We start from the raw sequence: 27,398 nt of genomic DNA, 5'->3' as shown, positions 1-27,398 counted from the left end.
CGGCAACACCTTCTCGAGGGCCTATGGCAAAAACTAATGGTGGACACTCGCAAGCTCACTATATTTGGGATTTTCCTTGGAATACTTTGGCATGGCTTGTTCTATGGAGGTCTCATCGGAGGTGTTTTTTTATAAGCCCCAACAGATGGGTAGGTGGACCAAATGGCTGGAAAACAACACTCTCTAGTATCACTATCACAAGAGGGGCAGTGGTGATGGGAAGATTAAGCAGCTTGAATTCCCTGAGACCCTACATTCTTATCCTTAATAGGCCATCATGATGAGCAAAATCCACAAGATTGCATAATACATCTTTAGTGGCCATAACCAACGAGTTGAGTGGATGACTGTCTTATCATGACTTTTGGGGCTATTGTCGTTATACTAGGCCAAGGTACCCTTTTGCCGCAAGGAAAACAACTCAACTGGGATGGGGTGGGTCGAGCGTGCAGAATGAGAAGACCAAACCAGATGGGTTGTGGTACCTTGACCACTTGAAGGACATGGCATAAACTAGATGCACATAGAAGTCAATCAATTTGTAGAGATCCACTCGGATAGGACTCCTATTTCCTTGTACCAAACTAGAAAACTGCCAGATACAATTGGAGTTTCTCTCAGTAAGCCCTGCCCCTTGAACCGTATAAGGAGAAGGGCCTCGTTGTATCAGCAATCATCCCTCCTCGTATTCTAGGCTCTAGCAAACATCAGCACCCTTGCAAACTTGCGCTTAGAGAAGCTTTCCCCACTAGACGTAGGGCACTATGTACCTCAACCAGTACAAATTTGCGTCCCTTATACTACCCCTCTAATTGCCTAAGCACAAAATGTTGATCTATTGTCGAGGGCTAAATCCTATGGCACCATGCTCAGAAAGTCGTGGTGGAGATGCAATTGAGGTGATGGACAATTAAGCCGAGTTGAAATTGGATCTCTTAATGCAATTTAATGTCACCTTTACTCAAGCTCATATGCTTTCTTTATTTACTTATTTTCTTAAGAAAATTCTATTAAATACTTTTCTAGAATATTGTTAGAAGAATTAATTTTCTATAGAATAGGGAAAAAGGAAATATAATAAAGTTATAAAAAGAGAAGTGAGGCTAACACTAACAACATGCACATTTCATAGCTCATCTGCAACTTCCAAGAAGGTGGTGTGCATTAAGCGTGTCCTAAACTAGCAACTTAGCTAGTGCTTTTGCATAGAAACGTGGGGAATTTGCTAGACGATTCCCAATCTTTGATAGGCGATTAAAGACTTTTGTGAAGAAACATGAGAAATTTGCACATCTCTAGCTCCCAACTCAATACAATATATTAACTACTGGATAACATAGATTTGTTAATAAACTCTTAGTCCATTTTGTAACACTATACAACGACTATTGTTTAAAATTATCAATTGATGATTAAAAGATAAACAATAAGAAACATCTTAAATCCTCATGTCAGTGTAATCCCTCATTAACCCTCTCTACTTTCCCTAGGCATGCTGCCCAGGCTCTGTAACCCAATCTTCCCTTGCATCATCATCATTACCTAATTCTGTATCGACCATCTGAGGCAGTGGTTGTTGTTGGGGCTGCATTTGATGCATATGTTGCTGTTGATGCCTTAGTTGTTGTATTTGTTGTATCAGTTGTTGTTGATGTTGTATTTGTTGTTGTAGGTGTTGATGGTATTGAGGTTGTTGTTGCTGCATATGTTGTATTAGTTGTTGTTGTAAATGTAGTTGTTCTTGGTGTTGAAGCTGTTGCTGGTGCAGCTTCTGTTGCTGCATTGGCAGATTTTGAGTTGACGCCTGTGATTTGAACACCATCATGTTCCAAGCAAAAGGGACAAGATTTAGCAATTGGAAACGAGCATGTATAAATATATACTTTTTTGACTATAATTAAGATTACCCGCATATGTTGTCGTTGATGCAACATTTGTTGCATCTGCTGTTTTTGTTGTTGTTGTAGCTGTATTTGTTGATGGTGTAGAAGTTCTTGCGGTTGTTGTAGCTTTTCCTGCCGCACTAGTGATGGCTGAGTTACGACCTCTGGTTTGAATATCACCATATTCTAAGGAAAAGAGCAATATTTCATTAAATTCATATAAGTATGTATACATTTAATTGCAATTAAGATTACCTCAGGGAAGAGCATGCCAATCATACGACCTGCTTTGTCAGACATTGAAAGTAGTAGAGTTTGCGATGGTAACTGTATCACAGCACACTAAATTGATGGTACTTAAAGATTAGCACTATATGAAATAATTTCGAAAAGTTGTATCAGAAGACTATAGATGAACCACAACCGAATATAGAAGGTACTAAATAATTAAAATCGGGCACTAACCAGCTTCCTCTCTTGTAGTTGTCCAAGAAACCCATGCTGATTTAAAGTCCGAAATATTAGAAAGTCTGCCTTTCCAACATATTGTCTTCAGAATATCCAAGGAAAGATATCACCAACAACAGATTATAAGGAAATGTGATAATGAACTAAGTTTAACATTCAAAAGAATGAGAATGAGTTGAGAAACAAACTTGTTGTTCATATGCTCCTGTGCTATGAGACGAACAATCTGCATAGTTTCTGGCCAGTCTGCTGCAACTCTGCATATGGAAAACAATGGTTTCATTTTCCTACTTAGTCTAGAAGCAAAACAAAAAATAGCATAAAAGTGGTTCCACTAGAGGGGTGGGAGGTGACATTGTGTGTTACATAAGCATCGGCACGTACATACTACTAAGAGAAGTGAACGATTCTAATGGAACTCATTCCTGATAAGACAAGGGCAACAATAACATCACCTAACTAGGAGCATCGTTCTCAACCATTGTAATCAACATAAAACACTAATGGCATAGAGGTGCAAGAAAATGGATACTTACGTTTTGGACACTATTCCACTCCAACCCTGTCAGAAATTAGTGAGTGAGAACTATGAGTTGCAACAATAAATGTCTTGATACTATAAATAAATAATTAGTAAAAGGAAACATAGCAAGATTGCAAGACCCTAAAAGCACATGGCTAAAGGTCCCAGGTTTGAGGGTGAACACGACCACGTGGCTGAAAATGAGCTTGACAGCAACTAATCAGTGCATTTTTAAGGGATTTAAATTACTTACTAGAAGCATAAGCAATCAGAATTATACATTCAGGAGTTCATTCCAAACTAGTTTTTAGCAAGAAAGTTGGTCAAAGATAACACAAGATTCATTTGAACAAGCTTTTCATGAGAAAAAAAAAGATATTTTTCTTTCAATTTCATACAGACCTAGAAAGAGCATAAAAGTGTCACCATGTCTCTGTAATCAATCATTCAGATAGTAATACTACAAATTCAAAAAGATATTGGAATCTTTTATAGTTGTTTTAGAAAATAACACATAATGTTCGGAAGTACAAATAATGCAAATAGGCACTTACTTCGAGTCTACTAATAAATACAGGCCGTCCTTGCCTTTGCCCAGATAAGGTTCCCTGTAATATAAATAGACAGAAAACATCAGTTGTTGAAAACCTCTATGGCAACGCAATACAAATCAGAATTTACATTGTGGGTCAGTGTTACAAAAACTGATAGTGGAATTTGGAGGCTAAGGAAAGAGTTTATCCACTGTTGATATATGCCACAATGTTTTGACTAATATGGAATGAAATGCATAACAGCTGATACAGCATAGAATATTTTTAAGATACCAATATGATATACTGAAATGTATCATAAAAACCAGCACAATTAAATTATCATAGATTCTATGCTTTATTATATTAATACAAGTACAAGCTTCTGTAGTGAACAAATCTATGTGCCCTTCCAATAAGCCAGAAGAGGGCCAAATTTTGTACTGCACAGAAACATATGGTCACAGGAGGGCCTAATAAGGCTCCTATTTATGAGTCAAGTGCTCTGCACTGCACTTAGCATTTCTATGTCACTGGAAAGTTTGGGATGTTGTCTATATAGTACATATAAATGCTAAAGACATAGAACCCCTTACCTCCCAAATTTTGACATATTTCGGTGGCGGTTGTTGGGCATTGTGATGCATTCCAATAGGCGCGTTCATGGCAGAACTGAGGGGATTGATTCCTGCTTGTCGATTCATGGCCATGCTGTTAGGCTGAGAGGATGATTCAGCTATATCTGAATTGTCCCATGCAGTAGAAGTGTTTGAGCCAAAGGAGCCAAGAGCTGTGCTCTGTACCATGTCTTGATTACCAATTGGTTGTCCAGGTGCAGACATCGAGAAGGTGACAAGGGGCGTCGATGTCGCGCCACTTGATATCATGTTTGACATGTTGAATTGTAATGGTGTTATTGCCCCTATGTTCGGCGGTCCCATCGAGGTCGTAGCTTCTCCGAAAAAAGTTGAGTGAATCGGTTGAAACTGTGACGGATTGCTGAGGAGGCCGCCATGCCTACCAGGACGAACTGGATGCTGAACAGGGCTTCTTATAGGTCTGTGTTCTTGCACACTATCATTTGCGATATTTGCTTCTTGTGAAATAAGAGATGACGATGAAGGCTGCTGCAGTGCTGAGTGCCAGAAACCAGCAGATCCGGAGACCATCGGTTCCATGGCTGGTTGTTCCTATAAAAATTTTAATTGTAAAGGCATTATTGTTAGAATAAAAAAAAAAGACAAATTCCAATGATAGTAGTTTAGTATACCAGTGTAACAGTTGCAGTAGAAATAATGCCTCCAACACCAGCTGTTTGGCTGCCCATGGTTGGTCCATTCACTGGAACATTCGAGTGTGGAATTAGTCAGCAATCAGCATGTCAATGTCAAGGTAGGCAGCAACTTTAGAATATACGGACTACTACTGTGTGTGTATAACAAAACTTTGTTTGTTCCATGGAACAAATGATGCAAACCACCCAGCAAGAATTTCATATGCACAAGAGCAAGCAATCCATTGCATTTACCTATGTGATCGAAATCGAATGCCGCCGGCGTCACCACCACTTCCGGCAGGTTGGTCTTGAACGCTTTCACAAGGTTCCCCATGAATTTCCGCGTCACTCCGGTGAGGTTGGCGACCTTCTCCTTGTACGCCCTGAACGCCTCGACGGCGACGACGGTGCTGGGCTCGCCGTCACCATTGGCACCACCACCGAAGAGCTCCTTCCTCTCCAGCTCGGCGCAGCTGTGCAGGCACTCGAGCCACCGGTTGGCCTGGCTCTGCAGGTCGTCGAACAGGTCGCGCTTGGCGCCGTCGCGCTCCGGGTCCAGGAACAGGAAGTAGGCGTAGGCGTGCGCCCACCGCAGCACGCGCCGGCCGTCGGCGATCTGGCGGTACGCCTCGGTGACGAACCCGAGCTCCATCGCCGGGACGTCCACCATCCTGGCCATCCTCTCGAGCTCCGACCGCTCCAGCTCGTCCGCGTCCGCGAGCGCCTTGTGCAGCGACTTGCCGTTGCCCGCCCACCGCTCGTAGTGGTAGAGGTACCTTTCCAGCGACTCCTTGGCGTGCCTCCGCCGCGCCTCCTCCTCGTCCGCGGCGGCGGCCTCCACCTGCTGCCGCTGGCGGTAGTCGTAGCGCGTGCAGCCTCGGTGGTTGTCCCAGGGGTCGAAGCAGAGCCAGCAGAACTGGTGGCGGCAGGGCGCGCCGCACGTCATGTGGTTGCAGCCGTGGTTCTTCTCGATGGGCCGCCGGCACTTGGGGCACCGCTTGGTGTGCGCCACCACCCAGTTGGCCGTCTCCGAGTCGGAGGCGTTCTTGGCCAGCCACGCGCGCACCGTGCCGCACGACACCGGCCGGTGCGCCTCCTCGCCGCAGGCCCAGCAGAAGCCGTGCCTACACCCAGAGTCGCAGAACACGTCCGTCGCCGCCGCCGCGTCAGCGGCATCCCCGAGGACCTCCACGGAGCGATTGCACCCGGCGCCGCCGCACCACTTGATCCGCCCGCCGCTCTCCTCCACGTACGACCGGAGCCAGAACCGCGCGTACCGGGCCCTTTCCTTGGCGCCCGCCGCCAACACCTTGTCGACGAGCTCCCGGACGACGGGCGCCGAGCAGGACGGGTCCGGGCACCGCATCGAAAGGCACCGCGGACCATCCCCCACCGCCGCGGCGACGTACCCGGCCCAGCACCCGTCGCAGTAGTAGTGTCCGCACCCCGCCGACCTCGTCCGCCCGGCCGGGTACGGATCGAAGCAGATGCCGCAGACCTCAGCCCGCGCGCTGCGCGTACAGGGGACTAGCTCGTCGCCGTGTTCCGGTGCCGGCAGGCCGACGGCGGCGCGGACGCGCCGCTCGTCCGTGAACCACTCCTCCTGGACCCGCCCCACACGCCACTTGAAGTGGCGCAGCAGGACCGCCGCGAAGCCCGACGGGATGGAGAGCACCTCGGCGACCTTGGCCGTGTCCGCCTCCTGCCGCGCGCGGACGTCGGACTCGGTGAGGACCACGTACCTCTGCTCCGTGTCGTCGCTCGCCGAGGCGTCGGCGGCGTCGCCCTCTGCTGATTGATCGGCTTCGTCCTCATCCTCGTCGTACCCGTACATGTAATCCTCGCCGCCGCCGGCGCCGTCGTCGTCAGCAGCATGCCAACCGTCGAAGAAGTCGCCGCTCTCGCCGTCGTCGTTGGGCCCCGAGCTTGGGCCGACGCCGCATCTCTTGTTGCGGCCGCTCGTCTCGCCGTCGTCGTCGTCGCCGTCCGATCGTCGGTATCTCTTGTTGCACACACCAACACCGCCGCCGCCGCCTGATGCCATGCCGCGCCGCCGCCGCCGCCCCGGGCTGCACTAGGCCAGGCTAGTGGACTCTTGGAGAGCGCTTTGGGCTAATCACTAATCGTAGGCTGTAGCCGCGTTCGATTGGGATCCTTTTGTCCTAATTAACCGGACGGCCATTCCTAAAAGCCACTTTTTTTTTATCAAATTATTAAATAATTATAATAATAAAATACTAGTTAATAATAGAGGGATTTGATTTTGTTGTCCGATTTGTCAACAAATTGACGTCAGCAGGCTAGCAATCGATTCGATCGATTAAAAAAAAGCACGAGAAGTATCGAAACTTAGCTACGAAGCATGGTATATTATGAGCACTTGGATGGATATATTCGGGGGAAAAAAGAAATTAAAAACAAGAAAGACTTTTTTTTTTTGCGAGAAGAAAGACTTGGTTCAGTCGGTCAACGGTCATGCTTTGGTGTTGCGGGCGTGGCTGCTGACGTCGCGCGTCCACTCGTCAGCTCGCGCAGTTCTCGCTTGCATTGCACGATCTGTGTCCGAAATAAAATACAAATAATTCTTGTTCTTTTTCTCACTTCTTTTTTGGTGGGTGAAGACTGACGAGGCAGTGTGCTCTTGGTTTAGTGGCCAGAGCTTCATCATCAAGTTGGAGAGATATATTTTTTAATCTTTGTTTAGGCCTTGTTTAGTTCACCCAAAAACTCAAAAGCTTTTCAAGATTCTCGTCACATCAAATTTTACAGCACATATATGGAACAATAAATATAGATAAAAAAACAACCAATTGTACAATTTATCTGTAATTTATAAGACGAATCTTTTGAGTCTAGTTAGTCCATTATTAAATAATAATTATCAAATAAAAACGAAAATGCTATAGGAAAAGAAAACTTTTCATCTCCTCCCCTAAACAAGGCCTTAGAGCATCTCCAACAGTTGGCCATTTGGGTTATGCATTCTAGGAATTTGCTAAAAACCATAAAAATTGCTCTCCAACAGTTGGCCATTTGACTTATGCATTTTGCCAAACTTGGCATTTGATGGACCAAACTAGGCATTTTTGCATAGGCTCTTTGGTTTGGCAAATTTAGAATCCCGGGAATCCAGGACTTCTTGTCCACGCTCGGTCGCCTCCTACCCCCTCCCGGCCGCGACTCTTTTTTTTTTCCCGCCCGCGCGCGACTATTTCCTTTTCTTCGCGTCCTTTTCATCGTGACTATTTCCTTTTCTTCACGTCCTTTTCATCGCGACTATTTCCTTTTCTTCGCGTCCTTTTCATCGGCCGAGACGACGGTACGACGAGACGATGGGGCGATGCGCCTTCGGCCGAGATGACGGATCGAGACGACGGGGCGAGACGACAGAGCGCCGCCGCGATGTACACCGGCGATCGATGGCAATCTCCGATGAAATCCTCGATGGAATTGGCGGTAGAATTTCCCGCGCGCGCGAAGGATAGGAATCGCGGCAAGAGCGCGAAAAAAAGGAATATCCCGGTGGGTCCACAATTTAGGAGAATGGCAACTCAAAAAATGACCAACTGTTGGAGATCTCCTCTTTTTCTCTTTGGCAAATGGTTCTGAGACTTGGCATTTTCCAACAAATGGCAAAGTACAAATGGCCAACTGTTGGAGATGCTCTTAGTGGTTCACGTTACAAGAGTTGTTTATTATTTATTATTTTTTGTTTTATTTAGGTTATCCGGTGTCTTAGCTATATGTCTTTTTGGTTATGTGCTTTTCTTGGCTATGATGATGCTCTTTTTTAAAAATAAATTGTGGTCCGATGTATTCTCGATAACGATCGAGCACATAAAATCATATTCTAAATAAATTAAAGATATATATTTGGTATCTTTAATATTTAATATATTTTTTTGTTGCAGCCACCAGGGCTGTCCTCATCGCCGCCATGTGCCACCTACCTGATGACTTGGCATGAGGTCAGGCAGTGGGTTCTTGGCGAGGGCTTGGACCAATCCTGGCCAGCCCACAGATAGCCGAAGGTGTTTTTTTTGTCCTTAAGGCATACGTCATCACTTTATTATTTATTGAATTCGTTTTGACAAGTGTGCAAACACACATCTTAAAACAGTTTCATATTGAGATATATGTTTACACATTTCTTAAAACGAATTTAATGGATAGGAGAGTGAGAGCACATACCTCCGGTGCAAAATAAACTTTACCACAGATAGCTACCCGATATCTTTATTAATTGCATGTTTATTTTAGAAATGACTCTAAAAGTCCACTAAAAATAAGTTTCAAATTATATGATTAGTCATCATTTAAAATAGCAAATCGCTCAAAAATAGTATAATAATCTAGGTAATTTTTTCTTCGTCCATGTTTAAAACTGGTGCATGGTTCGTTACTCAAACGGTAAGGACACTTCTAACTAAGAAGCTAGATGATTTCTATGTTCGTCGACGTCTTGTTCGTTTGGCTGATAAGCCATGGCAGAAAGTACTATTGACTGATTTATTGTGAGAGAAAAACACTGCTGAATGGTTGATAGATTTGGCTTTTTGATAGAGGTAACCTCTAGGAAACCGAATTACCTCCTGAAAACTACCTGGGACCTTAGTCCCATCCTAAAGCTTCTTTGAAGCAGAACCGAATTACCCTAGCAACATAACACTGAAAGAAAATATGATCCATCATTTCTACCACCCTACAAGCAGCAATTTTTCATCCCCCTTCCATCTCCTCTTTTTAAGATTCACCTTGTTTGCAGCTTGTCCTGAAAGACCAACCACATAAAAACTTTCAATTTTTTCGTGGTAGTTTACTCTTCCACATCTTAACCATCCTCTTGTTATTAATTCGCCTAAAAGTTAGACGCATATACATGGATCTTGTGGTATAAGTTCCAGATTTATCCCAAATCCAGTAAAAGCTATCTTCTTCATCATTCTATCTATATTCGTCTAACAAATCTATCAGTCTCTCCCATTCTATCATGTTCCACCATTCATCCATCTCCCTCCCAATAATCTGCCACCGAACAATTGCTATCCATACAAATCTTATATAGAGAAGGAAATCTATAACTCTTATAATCCTAAACCCCACTAAATATTTCTCTAAGCATGCAAGCTATCCACCTAAGCAATGCACTACCATATTCAATTAAAATCCACTAAGTAAAACCTCAATAACTATTTATCTCAACATACAATAATGCACTACCACATATACAATTAAAATCCAATAGCACACATGGCAACTGTGATTGTCCACGTCAGCAAGACAAATAAGTATAGCCCGTATCATCATACACACAATCTACTAATCTGCAATTTCCGCAGCAACGCGCGGGGTATGCTCCTAGTTACTCTAATTTCAAAGGAAACTGACCCACTCATATCTTCCTAGAACCTAGTGCTTTGACCATTACTGACATTCACCTAGCATCCCCACTTTAGTATATCTCTAATCTTTAAAGCCCCCTTCCAAAATTGTGATCCAGCATCAGGGGAGCTTGGAAGAATTGATGTCTACTTAGATATTCCTTCCTTAGTATACACAGATCATCTTTATCCGCCCTGATCAATATCCTCCACCCCATTTACCAATCAGAGCCTCATTCATCAATCTAGTGTCAATGATCCCTACACCCCCAAAGTATTTTGTATTCATCAGTGTATAAACACAAAACAACAATAAAATAATATACTTAAAAAGAGAATGAAAGATCAAGGAGTTCCTTGGTGGCTATAATTCGTTCTTCTTCTGTTTTTTTTTTTGCAATCACGCCGTGTAGGCGCGTTTTTCATCAAGCAGAATAGAGTTTGTTTAAAACACTAGCAGGGTAGGGAACAGTAACAGTGGTTACCGAATCTGAGCAAAGAAAAGCAAAAAAAAAACAGCAACAAAGAGGTGCTCTCGCGATTACATCTGAAACTAAAAATGCACCCAAACTAGAGTTTCGGGCAGTGAGCAGTTCAGAAACCTTCCAACAGGCCTACAAGGTGTCTGAACCTCACCTTGCACCAAGCATTCGCCACCTCTTGGATCAGCAGCACTAGTTGAGAGGCTAGCGTCACGATGCCACTAAAAGTCTAAGCATTACACTCCTTCCATAAAGTCCAGCCCATCAGGAAGAAGAACGAATCAAAACCTCTTCTGAGTGGCTTCGGTATCATCTCCTTGACCCGCAACCACCAAGCAATGGCATGGTCATCATCTAAGGGAGCAACACCAAGCAGTTGGAGCCTAGCAAGCCAGTTGTGCAACACCTCATGACTATAACAGCAAAAGAGCAAAATGTGGTCGATGGACTCTACATCTTGGTCACACTATCATCTTGCTGAAGGCCATGGCGGCATCTCCTCTCCACCATCCAAAAGTGACCATGCAAAACTAACCAGAAGAAGAATCGTACCCGCAGTGGTGCCGCCGTCCTCTAGATTTCCTTAGCACCGAGAGGTTGCGATGAGCCAAGGAATATAGCACCATAGGCGGACGCTGCCGAGTAATTTAGGTCCTCCGCCAGGTGCCAGGAGAAGTTATCTCTGGCTGTGGCAGGAGCTGAACATGCTCGAGGAGGTCACACAACCTGCTAAACTCGACCACCATTTGCATTGTCACTGGACCATTGATGTGTCACACCCAAAGTGAGGTCGACCATTGCCTCTACCACCGTTGCTCTCCGGTTGCGTGGCCGCACTGCCATGTATACTGTCGGGGTGATGGGCTGTATACTTGCTCTATCGAGCCACCTATCTGTCCAAAAGAAGACAAATTCCCCGTTGCCTAGGTTGAACACGGTGGCCGTCTGGAAGAGGGCTAGAGCAGCCCGTTCTATGGTCCTCGGTGCACGACCTTCACCTATCCTTCTAGATCCAACGCACCCTCAAGGTTATCCCGGTGCGTCTCAGATCGTCTTCTTCAAACAAATTGTTTTTGTTGGTGGCCGGCCGGATTATACATACAAATCTAACTGCAAAAGTAGTTATATATATGCATAGAAAGATACAGTTTGTATATTGATATTGGGCAGCATTTTGAAGCTGTAAATTGAATACAACGTTATTTGTCAGGTGTACAAATTGAATACAACATTACTAACAACTAGAAAACCAGAGTAATTATTCAGGTCTCACAAAGAAGAAAAAAACAACATCATGTTTTTCATATCTAGCCAGAAACATCTTGCGCGCGCGTATGCAGAACGTTTGCATTGGCTAGTGGTGTGCAATGGCGTCTGGATCTCCTGTCGATAGCCGCACACATGCAATGAAATTGTACTCCACCGGCCTGCTGGTGATGCCGGCGTGCAGCAGCAGCGCCCACAGGAGCGTGATGAGCTCGCCGCCGCGCTGGAGGGCTTCGATATGGACCTTGACATTGTCGGAAGGCGCGAGGTAGAGCACCATCTCCGACCAGAAGTCGGAGAGGAGCTCCCACACCTCGTCTTCAGCTTGGGCTCCGGCCTCTGCTCCTCGTCCTCCTCCTTGTGATCTCTGCCGCCGCCTTATTTCAGCCTCCTCCACCAGCTGCTTTCCAAGCCTCACGCCGTTGATGAGCACGTCGTGGGAGTTCCCGCCGCCGCCGCTGAAAGTGTCGACCAGGTGTTGGTACACGGACGACTCATCGCCGCTGCACTTTGGTGCCTCCTCGATGCGCTTCTTCACGGCCTCGTAGCGGCGTGTGATCCAGGCAGGCTTGTCCGGCAGCAGCTCCGGAGCCTCTGCCACCAGGTGCATGCAGTAGCGCGACAAGCAACAGGCGACGACGGCCTTGCTGCTGTCGTTAGCCACCACGGGCGGCGTTGCCGGAGAAGGAGAAGAAGCAGGAGATGAGGAGCGGCATTTCATGTCGAAGAGGGTGGTGGCGATGTGCCAGACAAGGATAGCATCGGTGATGGTGACGACGCCATCGTCGCGGCACGCCCATGTGATGTCGTTGCCAGTTGCGAAGGCATGTCGCTTTATCGCCGCCGTGCCGTCGCTCAGCTGGCCGCCGCTGCTCCTCAGTGACTCGAGGATGGCCTTCTTCACCACGAGGGGAACCTTGATCTTGTCATGGTGGTTCCTCCCCCATCCGAGGGAGAGCAGCTGCCTACTGAGCCTACTGCTGGCTCTCAAGCGGCGGCGGCTCCACGCACATGGCCGCTGCTGCACGACGAAGAGGTCTGTCTTTAGCATCTGCGTCTGCTGGATCTTGTCGTGCCAAAACTTGGGGGTCTTGCATCGTCTGAGCAGCCAGGCCAAGAACCTGCGTGTGCAGTGGTGTTTGGACCGAACGATGTGCCCGATTATGCTGATCTTGGTCCAGTTGGAGCGCACGCTAGCGACCATCTCTGAGATCTCGAGGCCGGCGTTCGTCAGCGTCAGAATCAGAGCAAGCAGCTCCAATGGGTAGCAGTAGTGCTTGGAAGAGGAGCCTACTATCTCTACGTAGATCACGAGAAGGACGAATGCTAGCAACAGAAGCGAGGGCAAGATGATGAGGGAGAAGACGAAGTGGAGTGCCGCGGCCGTGGTGCCCAAGGACGCGACGGGGAGAGGCGAGTGGAAGAAGTCGCTGGCGAACGAGAGCTCGGTGGCGATCACCCTGAAGACCCTCTCGTAGTCGTCTTTGTTTCTGCTCCGGTCGAGCAGCAGCCCGTCGCAGACGAAACGGAACGCCCAGGTAGAGCCGGCCTCGGCGGCGAGCCGGTAACCGGCGAACCGCCGGCGCAGGCACTTGAATAGAGCGAAGGATAGGCAGAGATCCTTGTCCTCCGGCTGGAGGGGACGACGGTTGTCGTCGTCACTGTCTGATTTCCAGACACGGTCCAAGGTGACCAGCCTACTACTCTTCTTCCTCCATGCTTCAGCACCTTGCTGCTGCTTCAGTGACGAAGGCTTGACATGGTACCCTAGCGGGCTCTCTTCCACGTCCTTCTTGCTTTCCCCGGTCACGATGAGAGGGGGTACTTGTACTTCATCAGGGAGTCGGTGCTGGGGCTGCTGGCCCGCCGCCGCCATCTCGCCGCCGTCAACGAACCAGCCGCCTTCTTCCCGGAGCTGCAGCATGTAGCCGTCGATGAGCTGCACGTTGCGGCCGAGCGCGAAGGAGTCCGTCGCCCTCTGGAAGGCGGCGAACCTGAGCACCGTCCGGCAAGCACCAAGTGCCCACAGCGGGGAGATGAGCACCATCACCTCGATCATCAACCAGGCGTTTTCCAAGTCGTCTGCGTTGGAATCCCTGGACTTGAGGTCCTTCAGGGCGGTGCTGATGATGTTGTAGATGACAAGGCCAGCCACCCAGAAGGTGTTGATGAAGCTCTCCGTGGACGGCCGGATCTTGAGGCTGTTGACGTCGTCGTCGCCGGACGCCGGCGAGGCCACCGCAGCCACGGCCATGGCCGCCATGTCGGCCTTGGCCCTGAGGAACTGGACGAGGATGACGAGCACGAGTACGCCGGTGGCCTGGGCGCCGGCGGACGGGATGTAGGTGGTCAGGTAGGACAGGACGGACGTCATCAGCGGGAAGTAGGCCGCCGACACGCTCCAGAGCAAGAAGCGGCCCACCGGATTGGCGCCGCGTCGCTGCCGCGAGCTCAGCACCAGCAGCAGTGGGGCATGGAAGGCCACCGCTGCAAGAAGAATGGTGGCTCTGATTTCTCGTTTGCCAGGCTTACTACTAATTGCAGCCGTCGTATCCATGATGAACAGATTATTTTTATATATATTGGCCTGAAGAAGATGAAGTGATGGATGGATGGATGGATGGAGAGGAATTGTTGCCTAATGCACAACGCGTTTCTATGTACTTATATACTGATGAGGCGCGCATGCAGTCTCTTGCCTGTCACCAGCATTCTTAAAAATGACGACAATATAAAGTTAAAGAGGCGACAATGCCCGTCTTCAAGGAAAGAATATCGCATCAACAGCCTTTGTTCTTGACTTCTTGCTAAAAAAAAGGAAAAAACACAGCTTTATTCTTTATTCCAGAAGAAGGCCCCTAGTTTTTAGTTGAGAGTTGAGACACCGCAGATGAACACGGAATATATTACCTAGATCACCAATTCACCATCATACAGTCATGGCGATTATAATCTTATTAGGAGACCAATAGTAGAACTTCATGTAATACCTACACAATCAATAAAAAGTATAAATCTCTAGTATTAGTACATTGCAAAACGTCTGGTGATAAGGATGCATCCAGTGTGGGTGGGCACAAGCCAACTGTTAAAGGAAGGTGTTTACTCAAAAAAACTGTTAAAGGAAGGAGTCCACTTTGGTCCCTCAACTTTCGTAAAAGTCTGTTTTTCATCCCTGAACTTCAAAACTGGGTAAAATACATCCCTCAATTTTTGAAACCATGCATATTATGTCCCTAACATGGTTATGAGCGGTTTTGAAGGTAGTTTTGTCTTTTTTATTTTTATTTATTTTGGCTGAATATTTGTAAAATTATAGTAAATCACATAAAATTCATAAAATAGTAAATCTGATTTTGTTGGACTCTAGATAAGTAGATCTACATAGTGAACATATAATATAGTATGCTTTAGTACAAAATTTTTATTGTAGCTTTAGATCTGTGTTTTTCTATAATTAATTAGAATAATTCATAGCTATAGTTTGTATGGTCCAACTGTGGTGATTTTTTTTATGTTAGACTAATTATTATATGTTTAAACTACGATACAAATTTCATACTCATTAGATCATGTATAACTTAGTTATAGATTTATTATAATTTAACAAGCATAAACCTAAATAAATCTATAACTAAGTAATACGTGATTCAATGAGTATACAATTTTTACTATATCTCAAACATAGAATAATTAGCTCACCATATAAATTTCATCACAATTAGACCATAGAAAATGTAGCTATAATTAGTCTAATTAATTACAAAAAAATATAGATCTAAAGATGCATCAAAAAAATTTATACTAGAACATACTATATTATATATTCAATGTGTAGATCTACTGTTCTGAAGTCCAACAAAATTGAGTTTTCTATTTTATAATTTTTATGTGATTTACTATGATTTTTTAAAAAATTCAGCCAAAATAAATATAAAGAAAAAGGCAAAACCACTTTCAAAACCAGGTCAAGGACGTAATGTGCACGATTTTAAAAGTTGAGGGATGTATTTTGTTCGGTTTTAGAGTTCAGGGATGAAAATTAAACTTTTGCGAAAGTTGAGGGACGTAAAGTAGACTTTTTCCACTGTTAAATGATTCCACTAACCGTGGGCTGGCGTCGTGGCCCACCAACGGGCCGGCGTCTGATCTCAAGCTGCTCGTAGTAAGGGCACTCACAATGCAAGACTCTATCACAGAGTCCAAGACACTTAATTACATATTATTTATGGTATTTTGCTGATGTGGCAACATATTTATTGAAGAAAGAGGTAGAAAAAATAAGACTCCAAGTCTTATTTAGACTCCAAGTCCACAATGTTCGAGGTAATAAATAACTTTAGACTCTATGATAAAGTCTGCATTGTGAGTGTCCTAATAGAACAACAAAGCGGTAACTCTGCCCTACCCTCGTAACAAAGAAGGGGAGAGCTCCATGCCGCCATCCCTTGTTGGCGCCCCCTCGGCCCCCCATACGCCCCCCTCGAAGAAGTATGCAAGGCAGCACACAAGGCAAGGATAAGACACAACACGAGGGAGCAGAAGGCGAGAAGAGAGATGCAACACCCGATCTACTTTTGAAATATTCAGATGCAACATTCGATCTACTTTTGAAATATTCAAATGCAACACTTGCAACATACAAATGAAGACAAATGAAAACACTTAAACATGCGTTTGAAACACTTCCAAAAACATCTGAAAAAACACTTGAAACCATATGTACAACATAATGATTTATTTCAGTCTCCGACAACGTCTTGAGCCCATCAAATTTACCCACTTCACTAGTCTTTTTTTAAAGTTTTCATTCACATAGCAGTGCATGCTTGCCACATGCATGGGACGTCTCTATCTCTCTCTGTGTGTGTTCTTTCCTTGAGTGTATACTGTTTCACTTTATTCTCGAGAAGTATTACCGAAGACGCGGAGTAATATTGTGTGCCTCAAATTCTTTTAAACCACAACACAATGCACCAAAGGAAAGAATAAAAAAGGACCGATGTCCTTATCCAGATGGAAAAAAAGAGAAAAGGATCGATGTGAGGAGGCTAACTTTGATGCATGCATGGATGCATGCAGTGCAGTGAGGCTGAGGGTTTGTCCAGCTGCCGGTGGTCCAACAAAGAGCGTGTAGCAGTCATGATCGTTTCCTATATATCTTTAAGAGGCGTGTGATGGATGTGATGCAAATGCTATCGGATGTGTGCAGCGTGCACTATACTGAATCTCGCTTTCTTTACATTTAGGCCTTGTTTAGTTTTGAAATTTTTTTTGTTTTGGGTACTGCAGCATTTTTGTTTTTATTTAATAATTATTGTCTAATTATGAACTAACTAGACTCAAAAAATTCATCTCGTGATTTACAGGTAAACTGTGCAATTAGTTTTTATTTCGTCTATATTTAGTGTTTCATGCATATGTGCCGTAAAATTTGATGTGACGTGAAATCTTGAAAAGTTTTTGTTTTTTGGTGTGAACTAAACAAGGCCTTCATGCAAATATTATGCATGACCGTTTCATATATATATATATATATATATATATATATATATATATATATATATATATATATATATATATATATATATATATATATATGGGGTGTGATGCAAATGCTATCAGAAAGTGCACCTCAGGTGTGCGGCGTGCACTATACGGAATCTCGCTTTTTCTTGTCATTTAGTGCAAACATTATGCGGTATGAGTATCCAAGAATAAAAGACGCACATGTGTACTTTCCTTCAAACCACATGCATCTCTTGGCTGTTACCACATGCATGGTACTTTACTGAAGCATTTTGCAGTATCTGCTTCGTGAACTGGAGAAGTGGTTCACATGCCGTCTGTCCACCATTTTTTCCTGAATTCTTGAACGATCTAAAAAATCGATCGGCCAAACAAGAAAAAAAAAGCATGAGGAGAGATGTCTCCCTCTCTCCTTGCTGAGCTGTTGTAAGTCTTATAGTAGGCGGGGTCTTTTTTTAGCTAAGCGCTGATTAATCGTCTTTGCATTGTTGACTGAGCAAATGTCTAACCACAGGTTAAGAAATACATTGGTTAAATTTAGGGCTATCCATGTGTGGCAAAAATATTATGGGCTTGTTTGGTTCCCCTTGCTAAATTTTGGGGGTGTTTAGCTCCCCATAAAATACAAAATGCAAAATGTAAACTACTTTGGAATGATGGAATACAAAAATACCAAAATTTTTAGGGTTATGTTCAGTTTCATCCAAAATATAAAATTTATTACCCTCATGAGGGTCTCTTGAGGCTCTTTTGGTCTTTTTTTTGTCTCTTGAGGCCAAAATCCAAAATGGAGAATAACCACACCTTTTTGCAAAATCCAACATGGTGTTTAGTTCTATTATGCAAAATGATAGACCAACAATGAGACTGCACCAAGGGGATGACCACTGTTTGCCACCAGGACATGCAAAATTGTAAAGATAGTGTCACGTGGATGTGTAGACGTACCATGGAAGCTCCCAATCGTCCAGCAGTCAACAACAATGGCCATTGATGCCTATGACTTTCTTAGGGTAGAAGAATAAGTCCCTTACTCCTCAAAACCCTCATCCTCACTATTGCACCCCCAAAAGCAAGAAACCCCTCCATCGCCTCTTCTCGTCCAGCCATCCTTCCCTAGGCACGAGACAAGTTTAGACGACATCCAGCTACTGTTTGGGCATTCTTCCACAACGACAGAGTCGCACATTTAGCAGACATTTAGTTTATTTTGGCTTCTCCCGATTTGTTGTTAGTCTTGCTAATGTGCAAGCTTGTCGCTCACAAGCAAGCTTATGTAGCAGGCCTAACATCATTTTGTAACAAAAAACCTCCTTTCGTCTTAATGAAACACGACCCGTAAGACCCGTTCATGAAAAAAAAAGTTTAGACAACATCGGCTATGAGGTGGAGGCGAGATCTATCTAGACGCAGCGTTGTGCAAGGCAACTCTTTGTGAATTCAAGTGACAACAACTACTTATCAATGGCGGCTAGATGACCCAGGTGGCGGCAGCAAGGTCAGAGGCCGAGGCCATATGAGCGAGACAAGGGGCAATAGTGATGAGACCAATTTTCCCTAGATTATTTCCTCGATCTCATTCAGTCGTCCAATCTTGCTCACAAGAAACAAAGGTGTGAATTGCTTACCTTTCTTCTTGTTTGTCATCGGATCAAAATGTTTTAGGGCCCTCATCGGCATCTTTTGTTTTGGGTGCTACCATGTCCAGACTCTAGAGTGACGGTGTTAAATTCTCCATTGGGATGTAGCGAGCGACCAATGACCATGGACCTCATCGTTGGCGCATCAAAAGATGCCACAAAATTTGCTAATTAGTGGACGCATAAATAGACTACGAGTACCTACTAATTTGTGGACACACAAAATTGGCCCCCAAAGAACACATGTCTTCGTGTGCATCACCATTGAATGCACATAGGATGCATGTGTCTCGCTCTTACTGCACACGCATCCGCATATGCATCCAACAATATATGCACATAGGGGCATATGCCCTTAGGGGTAAAAACAACATTCACATCCATAAAGATATCCAATACATAAATGATCAATTCTCCAACATGTAGGCATTTCTCAACGAACTCTAGTGAGCAACAGAAGCCCACAATGCTATGACCTTGATGGCGAGCCCCGTGGAAGCGGCAAGCCGGTGTACTTTTGGTGTTTATGGAACTTGGTGTGCACGCTGCCCGCACGGCACCGCATTGCCCCATGGTAGCGACCAATGAAATTCATCACAATGTATGTAGAAAAACTTAGTTATAGATCTCACCCAACACTAAAAATTTTGCACTTTTCCTATATTTTAGGTGCCTAAATTTTTAAGATAATTTCAGGCAATACTCTTGCAAGTAGTACACGTAAATTGTTACTTTTGTGTTTTTTTTATTCATCTTCGTGTCATAACGTATCAAATTTTTGTCCTTGTCTAACTATAGAAATAATTATAAATTGTTAAATTATCTTGTGTCAGCACATATCAGATTCTGTTAGGTTTGTGGTTTTGTTGAACGCGTTTTTTTATTCACGGCACCAAAAATTGCAGATTGTGTCTACTGAAATTACAACAAACTAAAACTGAAATTTTAGTATAAAATATATGCACTAATTGTTGCCTAGAAAAATAAAATTCAGGCACATGAGATTTAGCAAAACTCTAATTTTTATATTTATAAGTATCTTTGTCCGCATACAAGAAAGATATGACTTTCCTAAGGCGAAAAGCCCCGATACGCGATCAAAATGTTGCCAAAACTTTATTTTTCTGACCATCTTAACGATATGGAATGAGAAACTTTAAAATTTAAAAGTTGTACATTTCATTGTGCGCTGCAACTTTCGTATAAAAAGTATCTTTACCCGACCCCATATAGGAAAATATGATTTTTTTTTTCTAAGACAACAAGTTTGTACGCGATTATTATGTTCCTGAAACTTATAATACTTTTTTCCAGCTTAATGGTATTAAATAAAAAAAAATTAAAACTATAAAGTTATACTCCCTCCGTCCCACAAATAATTGCATTTCTTTAACTTCTATGATTCATATTTGACCGTTCGTCTTATTCAAAAAAATTATTAAATATTATTTATTTTTCATGACTTATGTTATTGTTAGATATAATTTTATAATTATATATTTATTTTATTATTTGCACAAAAGATTAAATAAGATGAATGGCCAAATATAAATTGTAGCAGTCAAAAAAATACATTTATTTGTGGGACGGAGGAAGTAGATCTCATCAAAAACTATAATTTTTATACATGAAAACATCTTTATTTGATGTCGAATGAAAAAATACAATCTTTTTAAAATTAAGCCTTGCCGCTAACATGTGGGTCTCATATGTTACATCTATGTTGGCGCTGAGCCAGTAATACCACATCGGACACTGCATCGGGTAAACACCCACCTATACCTATACCTGCATGGCTGCATGAGACGTGAACTATTCAGGGACCTAAAAATACATTTAAAGACTTTAGGGACCTGTGGGCTATATGACACTCGCAGACAACTTAAGTGACCTGTGATGAATGACTCTAGTAAGCAAATCGGGTCATGATGTCTTGATCATGTCTAAATTTCAATATTTGACTACAAAAGGTTCTAGTAGTCTTTTAAACGGAATTCAACCAATTTGAACAAAGTTTGTGGCATTGTCAGTAAAAAAAGTATTGGCAGTACCTGATGTAGGAGATTAGGTACTGAGGCATTGTTTAGTTCACCCCAAAAATAAAAAACTTTTATATGAAGCACTAAATATAAATAAAAATAAAAACACATAGTTTATATGTAAATCGCAAGATGAATTTTTGAAGCCTAGTTACTCTATGATTAAACAATATTTATCAAATAAAAACGAAAATACTACAGATATGAAAACCAAAAAATTTTCGGAACAAACAACACCTGAAAACTGATCTCCTACATCACCTCACTTCCCCGGACGTACACTCGACCAAAGCAAGTATAGTACTGAAGCTTTGACCCAGTCAACACAAACACTAGTCATCTCGTTGACCTCCGTTCACTCGACCTCCACGGCCCTCCTCGCTTGGCCGCTGCTCCGCCGCCGACCGGCCACCATCAGCCGGCGACGACGACTCCACCACAACTCCGTCCCTGAACTTGGCGTATATGTCACCCCTGTAGAAGTCCCTGGTCCTCCACACGAGCACCAGCGACACGAGCGCGCCGCCCACCGTGGCGGCCGTGATGACGAGGAACGACGTCCGGAAGCACTCCACGCCGAAGCACGCCTTGTCTCCACCGGCGGCGCCCAGCGAGCCTCCGCCGTGCTGCCTCGCGGCCTCGGCGTCATAGAGCCGTCCGGCGACGCGCACGTTGAGCACGTAGGCGCCGACGGGGCTGGCGACGGCGCCGAGGTTGTAGAGCGTCGGGTAGCGTCTGAGCCCGAACAGCTCGGAGATGACGGCGTACAGCAGCGGCCACTGCGCGCCGAAGCAGAAGCCGACGAGCACCGACGCCGCGTAGAGCGCGCGCGGGACGCCGAAGGCGATGAGGAGGTGGCCGGCGCAGGACGCGAGGAGGACGAGCGTGAGCGCCAGCGGCCGCGGGAACCCGTACCGGGACAGGAGCGCCTCCGAGGCGTACCCGGCGGCGACGCGGCCGGCGTAGTTCCAGACGCTGATGAGGGAGACGAAGGCGTCCACGCTCTTGGGCGGGTAGCCCAGCGCCTCCCCGATCTGCCCCATGTTGTCGATCGCCGTCAGCGTGCCGCCGGCGCCGCAGGCGATGGCCACGAACAGGATCAGCATGTCCACGCTCACCAGCGCCTGCGGGATGGAGTAGTCCTCGCCGTGCGCCGGCGGGCTGAACGTGTGCCGCAAGAAGGAGCCCAGGCAAGAGGAAGCCGGTGGAGTATCGGTAGTAGTGCTCGCCGCCGCCGGCTCGGCCAATGGCATGGCGGCGGCGGATTTCTGAACGACCGTCGTCACCATCACCTTCACCGACACGGGCACGTCGTCACTCGGAGAGTCATCCCCATCGAGCTCCTTCTTGATGCGGTACTCCTGCCTGACGACGACGGCGAGGGGGAGGAAGAGGAGGACGAGGAGCCCGGTCGCCGACGCGGCGTAGGCGGCGCGCGAGAAGCTGGCCTGCCTCTGCACGACGATCATGACGAGGATGTACGCGGCGAGCGCGACGGAGATGTAGAGCAAGCAGAGGAACACGTCGCCGTCGCCGTCTCCGCCTCCGCCACGGCTGCCCGTGCTCCTCTTGGGCTGCCGGTCGTTATCCCCCCGAGGCATGACGCGGACGGTGCCAAGGAACACGACGGAGACGGCGGCGGGGAGCCAGGCGATGAGGAGGACCAGCGAGCGAGCGTCGCCGCCGCCGTAGAGGGCGAGGTAGATCTGCGCGAGGATGGCGCTGCTGAGGCCGACGTATCCCTTGAGCAGGCCGAGCACGGCGCCACGGGCGTCGGGGAAGTTCCGGACGCACGTGACCAGCGCGCCGGTGCCGGCGAACGCCTGCGAGTTGGCGCCCGCGCAGACGTAGGCGGACATGAGCCAGAGCGGCGGCGGCGGAGCGGGGACGCGGCCGGCGAGCGAGAGGTAGACCATGAGGTAGCCCGCGAGGTTCATGGCGGCGCCGACGGCGAGCACGGCCCACGGCGGGGCCACCTCGCTGAGCAGCCCCGCCGGGACGCCGACGTTGCTGCCCAGGTCCTTGAAGAAGGCGAGCGTGGCGACGGCGCGCTGGTCGTAGCCCAGCGACGACTTGAGCGCCCGCGAGTAGATGCCGAACGCGTACGTCGCGCCCGACGCCGACAGGATCAGCAGGCACGCCAGCAGCGTGAACCATCGCCCGGTGAGCACCTGACAGGCGAACCGCGCCGTCGTCAGCACCTCCGCCGCCGCCACACTGCCGCTGCCGGCCACGAACGCCAACACCATGCCGGCCGGTCGGTGGGCGTGAACGAAGGAAGTGCAAAGCTGCTGCAGACTGCTGTGTCAAGTGCATAGAAAGAGTAATTTGACTGTCAGTTGCTGTTATTGGCCGTATCATTCCATATATATTATGCATGCATGGTGGTGTCTATATATGGTGTATTATAGACATGGGCCTGCAGCAACCCATTTCTCTGGCCGTCGCTGCCACGTCGTCGCCAATAATAGCATTTTTGCCGGCGGCTGACGCTGCCGTTCGAGTGTATTATTATTTTTTCTTTGGAAGCTGGAGCTCATCGTTTCCAGATCATTAGTCCCAGAACAAGATCAACACAGCAAAGCTTAACTAGATATATTTGTGTCTGGATACTGAAATTCCTGCTGCTAAAACACCTCAAATTAATTAGTACCGACGACCCACCACAAACAAATAAGGGCCACCTCAGTCTCATTTTTAACCCTGAACTACGTGTAACAGAGCACCACTAACTGTCGAAAGCAGACAAATTGGGTTCAGTAGCTGTTTCCAATAGTTGGTTTTCTATTTTCCAAACATTATAAAATTTATAATTACTTTATTTTACATAGAAAAAAAATATGAAACTAGTGGTTTTCTCCTACAATGTTACCTATCTGTTGTCTAGTTTTGTCTAGTTTTGACTGTTGAAGGGTGTCCATTACTCAGTTTCATAGTTAAAGGCTGAAAGCAAACAATCTTACAAGTTGGAGGTTCAAAAATGTAGTTTACCTAGAAAATAAAGGAGATTTTTTTTACTATAACAATACATCACAATCACAGCCCACCAAAAGCTGTTCCAAGGGAACATTCCCAAAATGTATTGGTTCCAAGTATTGGTGCCCCACCAAATGCCAAATTCTCCATTTGACACTATACATCAGTCCTAAAAACTATACAATTTTATATTTGTCCTAAGTTAAAGTGTTTAACTAAGTTTATAGGGAATTGAAGATTGGATGATACCCCATATAAATATACTTTGAAAATATGTTCCATGATGAATTTAATAATACATAAGGTAATATAAGTATATTTTTTGTATAAATTTGGTTGGATTTAACACAATTTGAGTTGAGATAAAACTATAATGTCAAGGTTTTTGTGTGGTAGGTGTGTAGGCACTACAGGAATTCGCAGGTTTGCCGACAGCTGAAAGCTGTCGGCGAAGCCCCTTTTACAGTCGGTGAACAGTTTGCCGACAGGATTTCCCTATTCCTGTCGGCAAACCCCTGTCGGAAAAAATCCTGTCGGCAAACAGGACTTTGCCGACAGGAATTAGGGCGCAGTCGGCGTCCTTTCGCCGACAGCCACGTGGTCTGTCGGCGAAGGAACAGCGCCGTCAACTCGGCTGCCGTTCGCTTCGCCGACAGCCAGGGCTGTCGGCAAACCCTCATTTTACCGACAACCAGGGCTGTTGGCAAAGCAAGGTTTGCCGACAGCCAGGGCTGTTGGCAAAATGAGGGTTTGCCGACAGCCAGGCCAACATAGCTGTCGGCAAACTCAAATTTTTTCCCGACAGCCAGGTAAACAAGGCTGTCGGCAAAGTCCCTACCAAGGCTGTCGGCAAAAAATACACAGCTTTGCCGACAGCTATGGTCAAAGCTGTCGGCAAAGCTAGGATTTTTTTTTGCTGTTTCATTGCATTCGAATCACATTTATAGCATATATATATATATACCACAGATCACGTTTATAATAACAATATAGCATATAAACCGCATTTCATCATCGGATTCGATCTCAACATGAATCCACACATGAACATCATCAAATCCATCGATACATGTCCGAAATACACATAACGTCGCGTAACAAGTGCATACATGTCCAACATACATGTCCAACAAGTCCTACAAGTCCAACATGAGGGCAAAAGGGTCTAACATGCGTTCTAGTCGAGAAGATGGAGGCAAAGGTACTTTGCTCGTCACCGAGTACCCCCCACAGGTCCTCCTCCTACAAAAGGAGAGAAAAAGATTAGTATCCACTCAAAAATTCGGCAGCACCTCCCCTGCACGGGGAGGTTCCAAGACCTGCAAAAAACATGGCACGAAGGCCAACAACGACCACTGCACGAAGGCCGATAACCACAGCGGCACAAAGGCCGACAACCATCGCGGCACGAAGGCCAACAAGTAGTTAAGGGAGGCAAACGTAACTAGCTCGTGGCGCCGTCCCCAGGGGTCCCATCGCCCCACGAACCCCACCCTGCCTGTGGTGGTGCCTGAGTCCACCCTGACGGCGCGGCGTCGTAGCGCCATAGTCCTGCGCTAGGCCCCTGCTGCGTCTGCGCCCCCGGCCATGAGGAGTAGCCCTGCGACTGTGGAGGAGGAGGCCCCCACGTGAACGGCTGCGTGGGGTAGGTCGGGTAGGTCGGGTACCCTGGCCAGCCTTGCTGTGTAGGGCTGGCACCCAGTGGAGGGCTGGGAGTCGGGTTCGAACCCGCCGACGGAGCCTGCACAAAGGACAAGTGAGGTAATTAGTAATGTACCTGCAGGATGGCCGCACAAGCTAAAGCAAGTGAGGCAATTAGTATTATACTCACCGGACGCTGAACAGGAGCAGGCACTAGGACTGGTGCTGGAGCAAAGAGCGAGGGAGGAAGATCCTGCTGGTGCTGGGTCCGGAGGAAGCTCGCCAGGTCCGCCATCTGACGCTGGTGGTGCTCCGTCAGTGCCGCCAGGTGCGCCTGGTGGGCCGCCTCCACCGCCGCCAGCTGCATCTTGTGGGCCAAGTCCTGGGCCGCCTGGTTGGCCTCCAGCTCTTCCATCCTAGCCTGCAATATTACACCCGCACATGGTTGATGGTATGTGAAGCGAAGGTGGATCGTGTGTGAACGATGAATGGAACCACACTTACCTCCATCTGCGTGTACATCTGGGTGGTGCTCGGCTGTCGTGGCGCTATGGGGATGCCGGAGGAGCTGCTGGAGTTGGCTTTTCGAATCTCTCTCAGCGTGGGAGTAGTGGTCGGGTCGATGGCGCTGTTGGCCATCCAGTAGGAGCCGTGCTGCTTCCCTCCTCCCAACCTCATCACGAGCTCTGGGTCCAGGGGCTCCGTGGTGGGGTCCTTGTCGTCCCCATGGCGCTGGCGAAACGCGGCGCTGTACTCGATGAGCTTGGGGTGGACGCCGGCGTTGGTGTACGCCTCCGGCCCGTCCTGCGGGTCGAACCTGTTGTTCGGGTCCTTCGCCTTGCCCTTTTTAGAAAGGGCGTACCCCACCACCACGTTGATCTCCTCCCCATCATGGGAGTCCCTCTGCGAGAGGAAAACACAAACATGGTTAGAGGTAAATAGATTGAGCGCTATATGAGTCCATGTGTACCAAAAGGAGCATACCCAGGCGTCCATGAACTGCGGGAGGGACCGATTCCCTTGGTGGTGTGCTACCCCCTTGTTCTTGAGCCGGCGCTGCCGACGCTCGTTTTTCACCTCTCACCGTGCCCGGGTGTCGAACGCCGTCGATGGTGACCATGCCCAGGTGTCGAATGCTACGTAATCTATAACTACTATAAGGATGAGAGGTGAATTATACCTAGGATAGCGACACAAAGGCGAGTAGCAGGGCGATGGAGAGTCGACGCGGTGTAGGAAGACCCACAGCACCCACGAACACGATCGGAGTCACCAAGTACCTCCCACAGGTGATCCTACAAAAAGGACAAAAAAAGGTTAGTATCCACTCAAAATTTCGGCAGCACCTCCCCTAAACGGGGAGGTTCCAAAACCTGCAAAAAACAATGGCGCGAAGGCCGATAACCACAACGGCACGAAGGCCAATAACCATAGTGGCACGAAGGCCGACATCACAATGGCACGAAGGCCAACAATTAGAAGGATTAATTACCACACCTGCTCAAATGCAACATGGATAGATAAACTTTTTTCAGAGAGCTTGTCATACTTTATTATTATTATTACAGTATAAACAGCTGCTAATTCAAACTTTACTGGTTTTGTTAGGATTCTTGCATTTTAATACGTACAAAACGCAACATTTCAGCGTGTGGATAAACTTTACTGGTTTTGTCTACCTATCACCTTATCCATGCTAGTTTTCATTTCATAAACTATTTTCCATAATCCAGCATACACCATACAAAAATGCATACTGAA

General features: G+C 46.5%; 4 protein-coding genes across 4 annotated transcripts; all 4 read right to left on the bottom strand.

The window, feature by feature from the left end:
* Nucleotides 1,295-6,837, bottom strand: LOC8070213. Its single transcript, XM_002449924.2, has 10 exons — nt 4,936-6,837; nt 4,678-4,748; nt 4,004-4,597; nt 3,429-3,482; nt 2,888-2,913; nt 2,540-2,608; nt 2,349-2,433; nt 2,139-2,225; nt 1,908-2,069; nt 1,295-1,804 (listed from the first exon to the last, which is right to left on the bottom strand). The coding sequence occupies exons 1-10, from the start codon at nt 6,725-6,727 to the stop codon at nt 1,487-1,489; spliced, it is 3,258 nt and encodes a 1,085-aa protein (XP_002449969.2). The 5' UTR covers nt 6,728-6,837; the 3' UTR covers nt 1,295-1,486.
* Nucleotides 11,685-14,429, bottom strand: LOC8070211. The gene has a single exon (XM_002449922.2). It carries the CDS (start codon nt 14,367-14,369, stop codon nt 11,901-11,903), a length of 2,469 nt encoding a protein of 822 aa, XP_002449967.1. The 5' UTR covers nt 14,370-14,429; the 3' UTR covers nt 11,685-11,900.
* LOC8070210 lies at nt 21,230-23,336 on the bottom strand. The gene has a single exon (XM_002449921.2). It carries the CDS (start codon nt 23,267-23,269, stop codon nt 21,353-21,355), a length of 1,917 nt encoding a protein of 638 aa, XP_002449966.1. The 5' UTR covers nt 23,270-23,336; the 3' UTR covers nt 21,230-21,352.
* On the bottom strand, nt 25,159-26,708 carry LOC110435703 (peptidoglycan endopeptidase RipA-like). Its single transcript, XM_021461644.1, has 5 exons — nt 26,622-26,708; nt 26,142-26,540; nt 25,828-26,058; nt 25,441-25,737; nt 25,159-25,235 (listed from the first exon to the last, which is right to left on the bottom strand). The coding sequence occupies exons 1-4, from the start codon at nt 26,631-26,633 to the stop codon at nt 25,441-25,443; spliced, it is 939 nt and encodes a 312-aa protein (XP_021317319.1). The 5' UTR covers nt 26,634-26,708; the 3' UTR covers nt 25,159-25,235.

This window comes from Sorghum bicolor, chromosome 5 (genome assembly GCF_000003195.3).
Source record: "Sorghum bicolor cultivar BTx623 chromosome 5, Sorghum_bicolor_NCBIv3, whole genome shotgun sequence".
Taxonomy (NCBI): domain Eukaryota; kingdom Viridiplantae; phylum Streptophyta; class Magnoliopsida; order Poales; family Poaceae; genus Sorghum; species Sorghum bicolor.
The sequence above is the reverse complement of the archived record's forward strand: the minus strand, read 5'-3'. Positions and strand labels throughout refer to the sequence as shown.